Here is a 19,708-nt window from a genome sequence, read left to right as displayed (position 1 = left end):
AATCATTCACTTATTCATATATAGGATATAATAATTTGTTATGGAGATGCAACATTTCAAGTAGCGAACAAGCAAAGGGTCAACTAACCAAGCTTGATCTACATCTCCATACACAAGTCTAAAATGAACATGTTGTGGTTTTATGAGGTGTTATCTTTGGGACTATTTCTTGTCCAGGCGCAGTAACTTCCTGTAGTCTTATCGTCACTGTAAGATTGCCAGGCAGCTTTTCTTCTCCCCTTCCTCCTCCCTTTGTCTGCCTCTGACAGGCTTATAATGATAACAGGAAAATTACAACCATGTGACACAACGGGACACTGCCACTAGACAGAAGAATAGGGGAAGGCCACAGCAAAAGGAGGAGAATAATTATTACACGCTAACAATCATTTTGTAAAAGAGACAGTTTAGGATTTAAATGGATAGTTTGGATTGTTTAAAGTGGGGGTAGCCTCCTTTAGAATATTTCCCCTGCTTTAGCTTGCTGTCCGCCAGCGCTTTCCAAACAAACTAACTAACCGATCGAGGCCCCTGTGTTCTGAGAGGTGAAATTACCGTTTTGTCAATGGAGTCTGGTGGCTTTGAGAGAGAGCATTGATGGAGAAAACTGCTTCAGTTCCGGGTCGGAAAGGGCTGTAAAGTGGTGACAATATTGAACTAATATTGATTTTCTTTAGGTGGGTCTTTTTTTTAGATGGCTCAAATGTGTTTTGTAAAATGTACCGTCCACATCAGTGCATTGCTTTGCTCCCTTGCCCATACACTGACTACGGCAGCTCATACAATCCCACTTCAAACTCTCCGAACTGTCTCTTTAATCTCAAAGCCGAGTCGGACAATGCTTTGTACCAGAGCTAGCTATTTTATATATATATATATATATATATGAGCTATTATATCTGCAGTCCCTGGCCAGGTAAACACAAACAATCATGCAATAAATACTAGCCTAAATTAGTGACAGGCATGAGTTTAGTGTCTCGTTAAGTGACACATGGCCAATGATGGACACATATTGGTTGTTGGAATAGTGTCTGTAACCACTGAGCTACAGCTCACCAGCCGTGCCGTGGGTCCCCATGGATGGACTAACAGCCAGGCAGACCATCTTAGTGCTTACTTAGCACTCAACACAAGCTACCAGGCTCATGCCTGTTGTTTTTTCCTTCTCTTTTCTTTTTTAGTGCTGTCGTGCAACCAGATGGGACAAGGACGGACAGAGGTTGTTGTTGTGGCCTTTTAGAGTTAGCGATCATTGTTGCTCAGGTGGAATGGGTTGGAAACGGGTTGCTCTGCCTCCCTCGTGAAGAGTGCTCAGATTACAGCAATAAACAGCGACTATACAAAACTGAGTCTAGTTATCAGTGTTTGTAAAGAGGGAAACGGAGTAAAAGAGAATGTTTATAGATGAGATCGCTGTCTTCACTACATTTGTTTCAAATGGATCCAACTGGATTGGATTTCACCCACTATTTGTAAATGAATTACTAAGTTTGTGTCTTCCTAATGTCATCGTCATTACTAACTAGTTTCAAAATAGTGATTAACTAAATCAGGTTGCACCATAAAAACTTAAGAAAGCATCAAACTGTAACAACATTACCGGCGAAGAGAACAGTTCTGGGTGTCGGCCTATATAACACTTCCTTACTTTATTTTATTTATATATGCATGAATGGAGAAATATGTGTTTTAGAGTTAGCTAGTAGTATTCATGTTTTGTAAAGTGAGTGGGAAATATTCAATTATGCTAACCTACTCTATTTAGCTAGCTAGTCATTTAGTCTTAATTAGCATAGCATTAGCATTTATTGTGAAATTTAACTAAAAGCTTTTCTTGTTAACATCATTATTAAACAACATTTTTTATCAAGTGTGACGGCATGTCCACCATATTCTACTCCCTCGTTTACTCCTCCAGCACTTAAAACATATGTTTAAAACCAGTTTAAAGAGTCACACAACCAAACATAATGACAACAAATGTCCATAACATATATGCCATTGATTTTTTGGCAGGAATTTGTTGTCTTATTGCAATTTGAAGGGATTTTAACTATAATTGAATCCTATTAACACATAGTTCGTGTCTAACTTTAGCATTTCCACCATTCCATTATGCAAACATTTCACCAGTTCAAACAGATTTCCAAGTGTCTGGTCCCGGGGTTCTGAGTCGCTGCCACGTGACAGATGTGTGTGAATACAGTAAAGGCTGCTAGAATGCAAATGAAATGTCATGTTAGTGCCAGCTGATTGCCTCGCTGTGTTTTCACTCGTGGTCCGTAATCAAAACACACTCCCAAGACTCCCTCGGACGGAGACGCTCGAATGTCAATAAGGAGGACTTTCCTCCATCCACACAAACACTCACTAAGCCCATCATCCTCCCCCTCCCTCCCGCCCTCACCTCCCCCTCTCTGAAATACCATCATGCTGCAAGGCAAAGTTCTAGTGACATTTAATTAGGGAGTTTTCCTCTAATGTTGGGGTCCAGGGAAAGAACACGCTCTCAGCTGACTTCTCAGCGATGCTTGCACTGTTAATGCTCTTCAATCAATCGTGTTTCTCTTTCTCTGTTTCTAATTCAACAGTTTGTGTGCTGTACACCCAAGGAATAGCCAACAGGGAATGGAGAGAGGTGAGTACACGGGCGCTGAGTAACTTTCAGTATCACGTGCAGGCTTTTCCTTCCAGAAAGTATAGAAATGTTTAATGACATTGCTTCCTGGGGCATTCATGTTAAAATGTTTGTGTGACAAAAGCAGATTAGGTATACGCCATGTAAACTAGAGGTCTTTTCGGGTCCTCTTACTTCCTATTAATGATACTCGGGACCTGAGTCGTCCAAATTATATTTATTGTGTTGTTGTTCTCTCTCTGTTTGGGTTGATTGCATTCTGGAGCAAGTCTCATTACCCTCGGGCCTCTTTCAGATCACAAGCCTGTTTCACAAAAGTGATTTGTAAGAACTGCTTACACGCAAATTGCAAATAGTGGCAGCTTCACGTTTCACAAATAATTGATGCCTGCAAATTGCAAATTAATTAGTGAGTTCTACAGGGACACTAGCAATGGAAACATGCTGAAGTGAACGAGAGGAAGTGATCGCAAAGTGCAAATTGCAGCTTGCATGTTGCAAATTCTGAAAAGAGCCCAATGCTTCATTTATTGGACATTTAAAAAAATTTATGGCTAGTTTTTCCACCCAATATCCTATTAGCATGCGCAGCCAGCAACAATCACTGAAACACTCATACTTTAAGTAACTTAGTGAGCACATTAAATCATCACGTATCTTTAGCTAGATGACACATGGAGAGAACATGTGGTTATAATAATGAGGCACTTTAAAGTTTGCCCTGGAGGGGGAAAGGCCATGTTGTTACCTTCATTAAAATAGTTTATCCTCTATACAGTCGCAATATTTCAGACTCAGCGCTTAATTGAAAGACTTGACTCAACTTTGACCTGATCAAGTTCAGGTGAACTTCAGCGTCGTATTTGGCATTTAGCATTAAACATGGAGCATATTGGTACATTGTTAAGTGTTGTCAACAACACTGGTATTTTCAATGTTGAGCATTTATTACAGGACTAGTACTGTATAGCATCACATTATACAAGGCTGTTTTTATTGTTCTGGTGTGTAGTTTGTTGTCTTGCAGCCATTAATCAAACGTCACCGTTCTCATTTCTCTTGTAGTTTGGCAGAACAGAAGTCATAGACAACACCCTCAACCCTGACTTTGTCCGCAAATTCATCCTGGACTATTTCTTTGAGGAGAGGCAGAATCTACGCTTTGACCTGTAAGTTAACAATTGACTTATGGGTGTGTGTGTGTGTGTGTGTGTTTGTCTTTGTGTATTTGTGTGTGTTGTCATGCAGGCGTGGGTGCTGCTCTGTGTGGAGCAACGTTGAGCAAAGACTGAAATATTCATGGTCTGCGCAGAGGGAGATGTAAGTCTTCTCCCTTTTAAATAAAAGACAAGTTTTCATGCCACTTTTTCCATCCGCGTTTCCATTTGAATTCATCCCATTCATACCATGCAGACAAAATAGGGCCATGTGCACAGAGTGGGATCATCATCAAAACAATTACAAAACCAGCCAAAGTCAATAATTCTGAGCGACTAAGACCCCGGACTCAAGCCTCTTTCAATTTCATTTAAAAAATATATTTTTTTACAACATTGTTATGATTTTTGAGTCATGTTTTAGGATGCAGAAAAAAGCCCTTATAAAAGTAACAAACGCATCCTTTCAACAGCAGATGCAGGAGATTGCTTGCTCTTAATCCCTTTAGACCTAAGTGCGGTTTTTGACACAGTTGATCATACAATTTTAATTGAGTGCCTTAAGCACCGGGTGGGTATCCCTGGGTCAGCACAGAGTTCTCTCAGACCTTACCGCTCAAATACAACCTGCTCTGTTAGAACTGAAGATTCTTCAGCTACCACAGAGGACAGCAAACACCGCTGAAGTCCCATTTTGAGGCCCCATTATGTTCTCCCCCTTCATGCATTTTCTCTTGTAGTATGATTTGTAAACATAGTTTGCAATGTGTTTTTTTTATTTGATGATTCAGAAGAGTCCTAGTTAAGTTTGTGTTGTATCAGGCAACACAAACGTACTCTTCCTAACCCTCAAAATGACATCCCAAATTTGATCTAAAAAGTTTTGGCATCTATGGAGTGAGCTGAAATGTGTCTTTTGAAGGTCACTGTGCTTTTAACTTTTAAAGATTAAGTGAGAGACATGTCATGGAGTTGACCATTAAAGCAAATGCTTATACAGTTAGATTTAGCGGGAAAAGGCTCATTAAATCTTAGTTCAATCAACATTACCAACAATATAGAACATAAGATGGAGGTGATAATGTAAAGTTACTGAAGTGAAACTGTCGAGAAGATTTCCCTGATTGGTTCATTGTGTTCAGGTGCGTTGAGAATCCTGGTGTGTTATAGAAAAAGGGTTTTTTGAGCTCTTAATAGAATTCTTACATGTTTTCTTGTCCACATCAGACACACCTGTATTTGGAGTTACGCCACTGATGAGAGTTAAAAAAAGTTTATTTCCTCATGTAGCCCTAAAAGTCGAGCTGTCCAAGTAATTATGATAATGTGGATTTTTCTCTATTGTGTTCCAGCCTCACGCATTTTCTCTGTATTTTCCCATGGTAGCTCATGAAATATGGAACGGCTCTTTTGTTTGTTTACTTGTTGGCCTGTCAGCAGGACTACATGCTGCTTACAAGCTGTGGGAGGTTATAGTGAAGGTCAAGGAGAGACGCACGCCGTTGGTTGTGTAAGTGTGTGTGTGTAAGCAGTGCATCGTATTTAAGTTGTATATACAGTCTGTGTCAGATAAAGTCTGTGTACCTTCAGGCATTTAAACATGTGTGTTCGGGAATATAGATGGATATTTGAGAGTTTGTGGGAGGTTGTATGAATCTGAGAATATGTGTGTGTTTGCTGTGCACCCGCCACTCGCCAAACACAAGTGAAAATCTACGTTGGTGAATAAATAAATGAGGTCATTCCCCCATTGGCGGGTTGCAGGAAATAGGTCTACTTCACTACAAACCGCTGTATGGGCGCAGTGCAGAACGGTGAAGATTAGCTAGCCACCAACATGCACCAACATGCACCAACATGCACCAACATGCACCAACATGCACCAACATGCACCAACATGCACCAAGATGCACCAACATGCACCAACATGCACCAACATGCACCAACATGCACCAACATGCACCAACATGCACCAAGATGCACCAACATACACCAACATGCACCAACATGCACCAACATACACCAACATACACCAACATGCACCAACATGCACCAACATGCACCAACATGCACCAAACTTGCACCAACATACACCAACATGCACCAACATGCACCAACATGCACCACATGCACCAACATACACCAAACATGCACCAACATGCACCAACATGCACCAACATGCACCAACATACACCAAGATGCACCAAGATGCACCAACATGCACCAAGATGCACCAAGATGCACCAACATACACCAACATGCACCAACATACACCAACATGCACCAACATGCACCAACATGCACCAAGATGCACCAACATACACCAACATGCACCAACATGCACCAACATGCACCAACATGCACCAAGATGCACCAACATACACCAACATGCACCAACATGCACCAACATACACCAACATGCACCAACATGCACCAACATGCACCAACATACACCAACATACACCAACATACACCAACATGCACCAACATGCACCAACATGCACCAACATGCACCAACATGCACCAACATGCACCAACATACACCAAGATGCACCAAGATGCACCAACATACACCAACATGCACCAACATGCACCAACATGCACCAACATGCACCAACATGCATGTGCGGCTGGACCGGCTATGTAAACAAAGCACAGAGAAGCTTGGATTATAACACACACAGTGGGAGTATGACTTCATTCTCTTTTCAGGACGACATTACTCCACTATATCTTTACATTAATGCTCTGAGTATTGAATATAACACCTTTAACCATCTGCATCTATTCCCGTGTGCTAGATGCATGTAGCACAGACTTCATCCAGAGTATCATGCAAGATGTTAAAATCTGACAAGCAGTGGATAGAGGGGATAGTGTTTGTGTGTGTGTGAGTGTGAGTGTGTGAGTGTGAGTGTGTGCGTGTGTGTGTGGCCGACTCCCTCTAAGACTTGTTGTCGAGTGGGTGAGCATCAGGCCCCGTTAGTGTCTGCTGGGCTGATGGCCCGACGATCACTCGCAGCCAGGACATGGCTAGCCTTCCCCCTCCTGCCACACATACACACACACACTCTTGGCTACTTATGTTGATCTGTAACACACACACACACACACACACACACACACACACACACACACACACACACACACACACACGTCTCAGATTTCTCATTACAGAACCAGTGGTTACACCTACTTTCCTCAGCTTCTGTCCTGAAGTCTGCAAGTTCTTTTACTGTAGCTCCTGCAGCTCCCCCAGCCCTTCATTACCTCCACCTCCCTCACTCATACTCACAGCCCTTCAGGACATGCATACAGACATGCAGCTCCCCGCAAACCGCCAGCGTAGCTGCTGCTGAACCATCTCATGCTCTCTTTACCCGAAGACCCCAAAGCCACGACACACTTTACTTCCTCTACAGCTATCCGTGCCTGGAAATCCTGTTAACCCCCATCTCACTGCCAGCCATGTTCAGTGCTCCTCTGTGATTTTTCTTTTTTTTCCAACTTAAGATGCTCACTGAAGCCAGTGGAAGCCCCCCAGGTGGGTGGTTGTCTAATCAAGTGTGGCAAATTGTATCAGACCTAAAAAATGACGAGCATTACCCTCCCAAAAGGAATTAAAAGAAGGATATAGCTGTTTATATCTATTTCATTGATTTGAAGATATTTCTTCCAGAGTAGGTAATCAATATTCTGTTCTGTGTTGGAACGTATTTCAAATTTATAGGAACCTTAAATTATTAGGAAACATGTTTTCCAAATATCAACTTTTTTGAAAACAAAGTATATGTTGCTGGTTATGTTCATGCACTTTATGTCCTTGCCAAAAATATTTAATAATCAATAAGCATCAAAAACAATCAAATCTAAATGGAATACACAGGCATAATTTCCTGTGATTATAAGTATGATCGATGCCAACGTAGTAGGATTAAATGTATTTAATTTTAATTAAATTACATATGAAATGTTGATAATCTGACACTTATGAAAGTGACATCTCAAAGAGTCCTACTATACTATAAAAGAGTGCATGCTTATGTATCAACAACACATATTGTATTTCTATCCCACATTTAAATATATAGTATAGTGTACAATCATTCGGCAGACGTTTTTGGTGGATTCACACTCCAAAGAAACGGGTACATGGCCTCGAAATTGGAAATGCATTAATAAATAAAAAATATAAAACACCCGGTTCAGGATAATCTGTCAGGACCAGTTACTGCCCCAAATATGTGCGAATAAAACATTTGTGTAGCGTCTTGTATCAGTCGGTATGAAGGTTTCAAAGAGCCGTTAGGAGATGGAGCTCAAGTGTCAGTGTGCTGTCGTTTGTTGTTTGCCTGCTTCACCGGCCCCGTTTGTTTGTGTGCCATCATTAGTCATTTGTGCCCCCCCCGCAAGACAGACAGCACAGGACCAAGAGAAATCTTGTCTGGCCCCGCACCGATGCAGAGTGATGTCATCCACATAAACACACATATTCAGTCACACACAGCAAATGTGCACTCACGAGGCGCCGTGGGACATGTACTCCTGCACACTCTCATATGTGTTTGTAGGTGTGTGTGTGTGTGTGTGTGTGTGTGTGTGTGTGTGTGTGTGTGTGTGTGTGTGTGTGTGTGTGTGTGTGTGTGTGTGTGTGTGTGTGTGTGTGTGTGTGTGTGTGTGTGTGTGTGTGTGTGTGTGTGTGGGTGGGTGGGTGGGTTAACATGTGCAGTCGAATGATGATACAGTATTCGTATATGATTACAATCCATCTATAATTTGGTCATACTAGTTGTCAGTACTGTCCTGTTACTACGTTTTGTGTTCTGTACACACCTTTTAGATGGATGTTTTTAAGGAGCGTTTCTTTATGTGAATCAAGGGTCTAAGGAGAGAAGGCGTAGGGTACAGATTAAAAAACCCCTTCAGGCAAATTGTGTTGTTTGTGATATTGGGCTAAATTAATAAATGGACTTAACTTGACTACAGTACAGATGCAAGTCGTATGCTTTTCTTTCCTCCCCCCACTCTTTCGTTCTCATTATTAAATAAGATTACGTGAATCATTCATGACCATTTGGGAGTGACGGAGGCAAGGGGCGAATAGAACATGAAGCACACCTGTGCATTTTGCCTTCGGCGTGTTGCGTAACAGCGGCGTGTTTCCTTGCTGTTATGGAATTACATTTGTAACATCACTACATTGGAGCAACCCCCCCCCTCCTGTAGTGACACACAGCGTCTCACAGTTTTATCAGCAGGCGCCTTATCGTACATGGCATGCTGTCTGTAGAAAGAAACACTCAGGCTCTCCCTTTTACACACTACGCTGCACGCTGCTGCACACACTCCACACACATATTGACACACACCTGAGACACCCTGGGAGGTGACAGGTTATGGCAAGTAAATAAAGCTGGATAAATTGCTCCTCTGATTTTGGTTGAATGCTCCTGCAGGATGGACAAGTGTGCCAGACGGAGTGAATCTATGATTGTTGAATCCTTATTAAGTACTTTGTAAGCCCAGCAGTGCTGTCAGGTGGAAGTCATGCATCCATAAAATTCATTACCTTTTTAGAAAAATATCAATTCTTTTTAAATTGGCAACTATAAGCTTGTTGTATAACAAGATCATTTGGTGTGTACTTTAAAAGGAAAGGGAAGTGCTACTGCATATGTGAGAAAATCACAGATTTGCATCGTGGGTAATAATAATACATTTTATTTATAAGCGCACTTTTCATTTGCGTAAACAAAAGTCAGAGTGCTACAGAGTAAAAATGATGAGCAAAATATACATAAAAAAAAAAAAAAAAACATTTGATAGACAAGACAACACTTTAAAATGGTTAAAGTCGAGCAACATGCTGTTAAAAAGATGCGTTTTAGGCCCGTTTTAAAAGCATCCACAGTCTGTGGCGTCCTCAGATGTTCAGGGAGAGCGTTCCACAGTCTGGGAGCGGCAGAGCAGAAGGCGCGATCTCCCATGGTTTTGAGCTTGGTCCTGGGGGGAAGGAGGAGGTTAGCCTTTACAGAACGGAGGTTTCTTGTGGAGGTTTGTGGGGTGAGCAGTTCTCTGAGGTAGGATGGAGCATTTCCGTGAATGCACCGATGGGTGTAAAGGGAGATTTTTGTAGTGCAGTGTTTTGAGTATGGGTGTGATGTGTTCATACTTTCGCACTCTCATCAGGATCCTAGCAGCGCTGTTCTGGATGTATTGCAGCTTCTGGATGTTTTTGCTAGGAATCCCGATGAGAAGTGCGTTGCAGTAGTCAAAGTCTGGAGGAGACAAAGGCATGGACAAGCTTTTCAGCATCTGACAGAGAGAGTGTGGGGCGGAGTTTGGCAATATTTTTGAGGTGGTAGAAGGAGTTCTTGCATGTTTGTCTGATATGGGTCTCAAAGGTCAGGTGAGGATCCATTTTAACACCCGTGAAATGTTCTGACTGGAGAAGGTGATGCAGGTTATGGAGGAGGACCTGATGTGGGGTGCCAACTAGAAGGGCTTCGGTTTTAGTGCTGTTTAATTGGAGGAAATTGTACTTCATCCACGCCTCTATCTCCTCCAGGCAGGTGGATGATGGCAGAGGGGGTTGGGTTAGTTCTGATGTAGAGTTGTGTGTCATCAGCATAGCAATGGAACGATATTCCATGCCGGTTGATGACACGACCAAGGGGGGACATGTAGATGGTGAGATATGAGGTGAACCAGTTTAGGGCCGAGTAAGAGAGTCCGATTGTGGAGTGAAGACGGTTGAGGAGGATGTCATAATCAACGGTATCAAATGCTGCAGTTAGATCAAGGAGGATGAGGAGAGATCAGCGTCAGCTGTCATCAGCAGATCGTTGGTGACCCTAACCAGGGCAGTTTCTGTACTGTGGCCAGGTCGAAAACCAGACTGGAATTTTTCAAAGAGGTTATTGAAGTTGTGATGGTTCTGAATTTGAGTGGCAACTACTTTTTCCAGCACCTTGGATAGAAATGGCAGGTTGGAGATGGGTCTGTAGTTGGCAAGGACATCTGGGTCTAAGGTGGGTTTTTTGAGGAGTGGTTTGATGACAGCAGTTTTTAAAGGGGATGGAACATGACCAGACTGGAGGGAGGGGTTTATCACTGTAGTGATGAGGGGACTTATGGCACAAATGTTAGATTTGACCAGGGCTGTGGAAAAGGACTCGAGGACACGCCCCGCTGTCTTCATCTTCCGCAGCTCGCAGGTGTACCAGGGGGCTGAGCGTGAGAATGTGACTGTTCTGGTTTTGACAGGGGCGTGGAGATCCAGGAGACTGCTCAGAGATTTGTTGTAAAAGTCCACAGATTCATTAACTGATGTGAGATTTATAGCGGAGAGATGCTGGAGATCCGAGGTCATGGTGTCCGGGTTGATGTTTTTCAGATTTCTGAAATAAATTTGACGTTTTGGTTTGGTGGAGGGAAGCAGGAGTGGCAGATCCATTGTGATGGCCTTGTGATCTGACACACCCAGATCGTAAACAGATAGATTACAGATGGGGGCAGAGTTTGTGATGACTAAGTGTGTGTCCCTTAATGTGTGTGGGGACATCAACATGTTGAATGAGGTTGAGGCAGTCCAGAAGGTGTAGGAACTCGGCTGCATAGTGACAGGAGGGGGTGTCAACGTGAATATTTATATCTCCAAGTATTATAATATTTCCAGAAGTAGTGCAGAGTGTAGTTAGAAGGTCGTGCAGCGCTGGGATGAAAGCTGAGTTGGGTTTCGGTGGTCGGTAGATGAGAAGTATTGTCAGGGTGAAGGGTGGTTTACATTTAATGTAAACCATAATGTAACATTAATTAATTAGTAGCTAGACAAGGAAGCGGAATGAAAAAAGATGCAATCTCTGGTTCTGCTGCTTCGATTTTAAACTTTTTTTTTAACTGTCCATTGTGATTCAGACAATGTTATTGGAGTACAATGATAAATAGGTGGAGAACTCTTTTAATGCAGTGGTTAGGCAAATAATTACTCACAGTTTTGTCAAACTTGGACCCATGCATGCCACAGATGGATGACTGAGTATATAATGTAGTGATTGCCATACGTCACTAAGATGTCACATACTTACTGCATTGGAAGGTAAACATTCCCAATACTTATTTTCTAACTTGGTGTTCATGTCCTCTTGAATATCTTCTGTCATGTTAAGATTTTTTACCCGTCTTTTACCCAGTAAGATCAGAGTGTAAAGTTACACAAATCTTTGTCTTCTATACAGTGGCATTTTCACGGTTGTGTAACTTCTGCCTCCTGTCAATGCCAGAATCCCATTGGCATTGCATTTTGGAGGTCAGTGTATTTGGAGTCAAAGTTCAATGTAGTTTTGTTGCAAAACCCGCCAGCAAATTAGGGCAGTGCGCTTCAATATGGCTCACGCTTGCCATTGGAAATAATGGCATTGTTCTAATTTGGTGTGAAAGCTCTGTTAAGGCCCTGACTCACTAAGCCGACATGAAAGTCTTAGTGGTGACGGAGCTGTGTTGCCTCATGTTGCCTTTGTCTTGGCCAAAAAGTTGCACTTGAACACACTGCAAAGACTACAGCCAACAGCAAACTAGCACGTGCTTCGTGCGCCTGCGTTAGAGGAATTTATTTTCCCTCGCGTCCATTTCTCTTCTCGTGCAATGATTTGCTTAAGCTGAACAGCCAATCAGGGTGATTTCTTTTTGCCGACAGTCTCCGCGACCGATTCAACATGTTGGTTGGAAAATGTCGACAGCGCAGGACACACCGTAAAAACAAGGGTGACAGACGCTCACCGACAGCCAGACATTAACCGACGAACGATATCGGTTTGGTGTACGGCCTTTAGAGTGATCGGTGTTGAATGCAGTGATAGGATGCATCATTCCTCTAAGCTTTGGCAAAGACAAGCGATCAAACACTATATCACTCTGCTTTTGCCAAATGCAATTTGAACGCTAGAATGGAGCACTAAGATGCTTCACTCACTAAAGTTTCATCAGAAGTGGCACCCGAGACCCAGATATTGTGATTAAGCTTAGTGTATTTATAAATATGTTTAGACTATCTGCCAACTGTCCTGTCAGAATCCGAATCAACTTAATTGGCCAATTATGTTGATACGTACGAGGAATTTCACTCCGCTTGTCAGCAGCTCTCAATATACTTGTAGCAAATAACAAATGTAGAGGCAGATGCAAATATATGCTACAACCCAACAAAGATAACATGGCTAAGTATAGATAAGCAGAAATAAACATACAGGCAATATGTCAAGTATGAAAATATATCAACAACTAGAAAACAAACATCCATCCATCCATCCGGGGTCGGGTCGCGGGGGCAGCAGCTCCAGTAAGGAACCCCGAACTTCCCTTCTCCGGGCCACATCCTCCAGCTCCGACTGGGGGATCCCGAGGCGTTCCCAGTGAGGAGATATAATCTCTCCACCGAGTCCTGGGTCTTCCCTGGTGTCTCCTCCCAGCTGGACGTGCCTGGAACACCTCCCTAGGGAGGCGCCCAGGTGGCTCCTTACTAGATGAACCACCTCAACTGGCTCCTTTCAAACGTAAAGGAGCAGCGGCTCTACTCCGAGTCTCTCCTGATGGCTGAGCTTCTCACCCTATCTCTAAGGGAGACGCCAGCCACCCGTCTGAGAAAACCCATCTCGGCCGCTTGTTCCCGCGATCTCGTTCTTTCGAAAATAAACATACAGTATATTTATACAAGTGGAAACTATATATCCAGGAGTGTGCTCTGGTTGTACTGTGCTACAAGTAGTGCTACTGCAGTGCAAAACATACTGCAATAGACATGCTTCGACATTACTACTGGGATGTACATACATACTTATGTACAATATCCATCCATCCATCCATCCATCCATCCATCCAGCCATCCATCCATCCATCCATCCATCCATCCATCCATCCATCCATCCATCCATCCATCCATCCATCCATCCATTCATCCATCCATGCTTATCCTTTGCAGTGAGTTCTGACCGTGTTTAATCCAAAAACATTCTTGTTCAGAGTTTCCTTTGTCTCCACTTCTCTTAATACAGTTTCATTATTACAGCAACATTTTAAATAGATCTCTTTAATTATTATTTTAGCCGTCTTAACCTTTTTATATCGTTTTTATTCAACTGCTACTAATACTTAAAATTGGAAAATAGACAATTTTCTGGGTAAAGTGTAAATATTTTCATCTGACAGCCATTAATGATACTTAGGCCACTCGCATTGTTGTACCATCATGCAGGAAATCAGATCAATAAAGCTTTTGGTGCCATAATCACGAGCCAACTTTAAACCTGAAAAGCTTCTTTGTAGTGATTAGCGGACATGTGCTTTGCTTTAATGGTAGGTGATGAGGGAGAGAAGCTTTTGTCAATGACAGCTAATTTATGTTTTGGCAGCGGTTCAGTCACAAACCTGCTTCTCAAACCTTTCATCTCTTCTCTCCTCTTCTCTGCAGGTATGACTTGGACTGCAAGAGCGACAACCTCTCGAAACACGTGAGTCTCTCCTTCTCCTCAGCTGTTCAACCATCACAGTTGTGCCAAATGTTTACCCTTCCAGTACAATAGCAGCCTGATCTGAATCAGAATGTCAGAGGTAAAAGTGGCAACAGGAACAACCGTGTTAGCATTTAAATTCACAATTCCACGGTTTCCGTCTCTGTGAAATATTTCTGACTAGTTTGCTTTTTGTGTTTGTTAGCAATGCTAGTGCAAGACAATAAGATATTAAAACTCCAGGCTGAGAATAACTTAACAGTTACCATAACTACAGGTGTAGAGGTGGCTTATAGTAAAACTGAATAAGAACAGACTAAACCGTAAAACTATACAAAATAACATCACGTGCAGTGATATATTTTAAATTCTTACTTAAGTTAAATATATTTGGGTACATGTTTTGTATTACATATATACTCTTTTACGCTCGTGAGATTTGAAGGAAATCTCTGTGATCAGAGATGTGTTCACACATGTCATCATGTCAATTTGAAATATCAACCAAGAGAACCTCAGGTATCAGCCATTTACAAGTTATGGCTTTTTATATATATATATATATATATATATATATATATATATATATATATATATATATATATATATATATATATATATATTATTGTTGGTTATTTTGGTACCTGCTGGTACCATCTCGGTCGAGGTTAAAAACACTGCAGCCCACTGATTGGTCCGAGAAGATCGTCACTTGCACGTCACAGGGTATCCTGCACAAACCCGGCATTTATAAATAGCCATGCTACCATAGATAGCGTACATTTTTTATTCTCTCGACCCAGATTTCTACATGTTAGTGTTAGCTGACAGGCTCTTATAAAGCAATGAGATTATATCAGCTTTGTCGTTCCTTATCAGACGTCTGTTTGGTTCTGCTTATGCTCTTTCTCATAAGAGTGCAGTTTTGCAAACACCCTGCATGCCCCCCTGACACTGCTGACGATGAATTGCAGGTTTAAATTACTCCCCAACACTATTCAGCCTGCCTTTCTTAGTCAATCTTGAACTCCATCTGCATTTAAAACTTGTAAATTCAGATTTCACTGCCCTTCAGCCCCATCATTCACTTTCAGTTCAAACAGAAGCTCCAGCAGCACTGCTCCAATTCTGTCTATAACCTGGACTCCGTCTCCATCACCTCCCCCAGCCCTCTTCCTATTACCCGGCTGCGTACTCATTGCCAACTGCAGGCAGTTCTTTTCCTCAGCCCCAACCCCAGCCTGCCCCCGGGCTTCTACTGAGAGCGCTGAGCAATGTGAGCGTAGCAACTCACTCTCAGCATGAAGGCTGAGGACGCTTGGATGCGTCCTGTCGTCGCTGTGGATGTGTGGGATTGGAGATCTGGCACGCAGTGATGGCTCCATTGTCCAGGCAAAGTCCATTGGCAGTCGCTTTAAATAACAGAAAATATATTGAAAAAAGTGTACACAAGTACAGTATCTCTCTTGGCAGTATCAATGGCAGCGTGTGAGGATGCCATCCTCCTCCCATCACAGCAGCTGTTGTTCCTGTGCCATATGGTTTGCATACCTTGTGAAGATATGGCTGCAGGGGGGAAGATGTGCTGAGACGGAGCGTACAGTAAAATCTAATTAACGGCTGTGTATCCTGTTTTCCTAGAAGATGAAGTGGATGCTGCTTGTTTATTCTGACAGATGCGTGTCACGGCCCTGTGCACAATCCTTTATTTTACTATGTTGGTGGTTCAATACGACGATATCCTTCTTACAAACAGGAAGTAATCCTTATTCAATATTTTAAACTCGATTCTTAGCAAATTAATCCCGGCAGGGAAACAGCGTCTTTGTTTGCAGGCAGTAATTAAGTTAACTGGTAGTGCGTTACAGAAGGACTATTTGAAAGCTGTCAGGATTTAACTTTAAGCTTTAATCCCTCTTATTAAATGTAATATTGCTAGAAAAGCAAATAAAATAACCGTTTTCTGAAATGTTCATCTTTATTAGACTGTTGAACGATGTGGGGAAAAAAGGACTTTATTAGACTTGAACCCAGGACAATCACTGGATTCCCAACCTGTGGTTCGGGACCCCTCTAAGGGTCGTAACATGATGCTTCACAAATTTCATTTATTCTGGCTTTTCTCTAATATTTAGCTTTTTTCCTGGTGAAATGCTGAAATGTTTACCTCTCTTTTAAAAGGAGGTGTAGAGGGTGGAAAACACTCCTGTGCATAAAGCATCCTATAATGAGGAGTAGTAACAGAATCTGCTTCATTTGAGGGGGTTACAAGTAGAGATACATTTTAGCATGTTTAACATGTAAGTGGAAGTAGTGGTATTTGTCAACACTGGTATTATACTTCTACTTGTGTCTGTTCTGACTGTTGGTCTTGTTTACATTGTAGTTGTTCAATCCATAGATTTGAGATATGTTCTGGCGTTCTTCATATTGAGTTTTCATTATATGCTACTTAGATTGTAAACAGTTTTGGCATTTTTATCGTGTTGTGTGCCTAGCTACAGCTGCTATCTTAGAGCCTATCAGCGTATTGTATGGGGGTGGTAACCATTGTTTTTAACACTTTGACCTGATAAAGATCAAACTGGGGTCAAAACATTTTTGGTTAGTTAGTGCGCAGGAGTTACTCTTCATCATTCATGTAATGTTATCATGATCAATAGTCAAAGTCGACATAAATAGTGGAATTTAACTTAATGTACATAAATGTATATTAGATGCTTAATGAGCAGAGGAGACTTCAAGAAGGAAATTGGACTTGTGGGATTCAGCTGTGATCTTATTTACTTGGAGATACCCTCCTAACCTCTTTTTTTCCCTGCCACCACTGAGCCTGTTAATCTGAGGCGCCTCAGCCTCTGGCCTCAGATATCTGAGGCGTAGCAGGCGCTGGGCTGGGACTGCTAGCTAGCAGCACATTTCTTATGGAAGGGCCAGACCATTTTTGTCATCTCTTTTTGTTTCGAGACCTCTGCTGGGGGAGAAATTTGCTCAGCACCGGCAAAGATCTTTGAAGCAGCTTTCTGCCCGCTGGACTCAACAAGGCTCATCTGTCAAGCACTTTTACACGCACACACACACACACACACACACACACACACACACACACACACACACACACACACACATGCATGCATGCTTTCACACGAGCACGTGCATACACAATCTGGTAGGGGAGGCCTCAGTAGCAGTGTGTGAACAATCCCCTGTTGTAAACAGACTTTTTATACCCCCTCCCCTCTCTGCTCTTTGCTCTTCTTGCTGGCCAAAGGCTCCTCCTCCCCAACCGAGTCCTCTCTTATGGTCACCCTACAGTGATCAACAAGGACACGGGATCCTCTGCACGCTGGGCTTAGCTGTCATTGTGCAAAATAAACATGAAAAATGGAAAGGAAGCCAAAAATATGGCTTGTTACAAGACAAACATTCAAGTCAGCTGAGGAAGAACTCGAGTAGCTGCTATTCCAAGCCTTCTTTTTGTGCTCTGTATGCCTCTGCAGTAAAAATACAATTAAGCTTTTGTTTTGTTTTTACTGAAGAGCTTTCTCTTCTTTTCTTCACGTGTCCGTGCTGATCGGTATCATGGCCGCTCGATCAGTCAGACTGAAGCACGCTAATCACATACCTGCTTCACTCTGATGGCAGAAGGGCTGATGATTAGTTTCAATAAAGGTTCATCCGCTCATTCAATTAATCAATAACACGTTCTCAAATTGTGAAAACTCTTCAAACGCCGTTATAATTCCTCACAGCCCATTGTGACTCATTGATGAAAATAGATTTTAATAGAATAGAATATTGAATTTACTATCATATATGATACACACATGAATCAAACCATCATATTTGACAACCAGGAAGCAAAAAATGATGAGATTATTGATAAAATGTCAGTCGTCAGTGAGAATAATTGTGTAAACGGTAAAATATTGGCAATTTCCTCACTTTAAAAAATGTATTGGATTATTTGCAAATTCATGGTTCTATAAATATATAATGTCTTATTCATTCATTTGATATGCAACACTTTGAGTCTGCATATTGGGGAAACTTTAAGCAGTTTTTGTGTTAGCATGGTGCGTTTGCATCAACCTTAAATACGAAATGAATGCATTTCAACAACATGTTAATGAATGTTTCTCTTCTGTATTTCTGTTTCATGTGCTTAACTGTATGTTTCTCCACACATGCAGGACTTCCTGGGCCAGGCGTTCTGTACGCTGGGCGAGATAGTCGGCTCCCTGGGAAGCCGCTTAGAAAAGCCTTTGATGTGAGTTGTATCATGCACATATCATGCACCAACCAACAAACACACACACTATCATTTTAATTACACGCTCGTGAGAGAAAGCCAATAGGCAAAAGGATTGTACTGCATTACTCTTAATTAGAGGGCCACCATCATTAGGTGCCACAAGAAGCTGTCGGGGCTCAAATTTGAGCTTCTGTTCCATTCAGGGGTATGAATTGAAAATCCGCATCTTATTTTAAGATCACTTGCTACGTTTGTCTTTGAAGCGAAGTGAAGCACGGGCATGAAAGTGAGCCAAGATGTTGATGAAAGCGTACACTGTCTCCATCAGCCAAATGAGATGAATAGATAAACAGCAGCAGGCCTAATGACAGACTGTAAACATGTTGAGATGGTAAACAGCGTGTTGTGAAAAGGGACGGTTCGCCCAAAGGGAAGATGTCAGTGGTGAGCTCCCAGCTCCGTTTCTGAAGAAGCCGAAATTGAACTGAAGCACAAAGAAATAATCAGTTCTGCTCTCTAGTATAACGAAGTAGTATTATATTCTCTGCGTGTCTTAAAGGCACAATGAGTAGGATTTGTCGGCTGCGGTTTGTAAACACAACATTCAAAGTTGGCCCCGCCTCACCGAGGGTCACGGCGCTCGCCAGCAGGTGAAACCCCAGATTCACTCTCGTTTTACTGTATTTGCGTATTTTTTGTTGCTGTGACCGATAATTTCGTCGCTTCCTCTTAGATGCACGCCTACGATCTGGCACCTGGTCGCTACGTTTTCATAGAGGTTGACGCCAATTAATGTCTCAAACTAAATGAAAAGGAAAGAGAAAATACAGGCAGAGAGCTGCAGTAGGGTCCCATTGCCATGATATGTGCACATCATACCATGGACAAGGAATGGCTAATGTAAGGGATAGATTGTAAAAATGGTAAAAAAAAATAAAAAATTAACATTAATTTAAGTTTGATTGAGCTTTAGTTTCTGTCTCATTTCATAAAAGCCACACTGCCCCCTGCGTTGGCTCTGAATGCTGATATTTGAAGCATGTTTTGGGGCATTGTATACCTTTATTTGAAAGTGTGCAGTGGGGAAGGGACAGGAAATGAGGGGAGAAAGAGGGCAGCGTCTCTGCAGATACATAGTCCACCACACACC

At 42.1% G+C, this 19,708-nt stretch overlaps 1 protein-coding gene across 1 annotated transcript in view; it reads left to right on the top strand.

Annotated features, from left to right (window-relative positions):
- LOC115009587 (copine-8-like) overlaps positions 1-19,708 on the top strand; it is a 58,979-nt gene that overhangs the window by 11,973 nt on the left and 27,298 nt on the right. Inside the window, 4 exon segments of the mRNA XM_029433681.1 lie at positions 2,595-2,641; positions 3,707-3,810; positions 14,264-14,303; positions 18,497-18,573. Coding sequence (XP_029289541.1) covers positions 2,595-2,641; positions 3,707-3,810; positions 14,264-14,303; positions 18,497-18,573 — 268 coding nt within the window.

This window comes from Cottoperca gobio, chromosome 6 (assembly GCF_900634415.1).
Source record: "Cottoperca gobio chromosome 6, fCotGob3.1, whole genome shotgun sequence".
Lineage (NCBI taxonomy): Eukaryota > Metazoa > Chordata > Actinopteri > Perciformes > Bovichtidae > Cottoperca > Cottoperca gobio.
The sequence above is the reverse complement of the archived record's forward strand: the minus strand, read 5'-3'. Positions and strand labels throughout refer to the sequence as shown.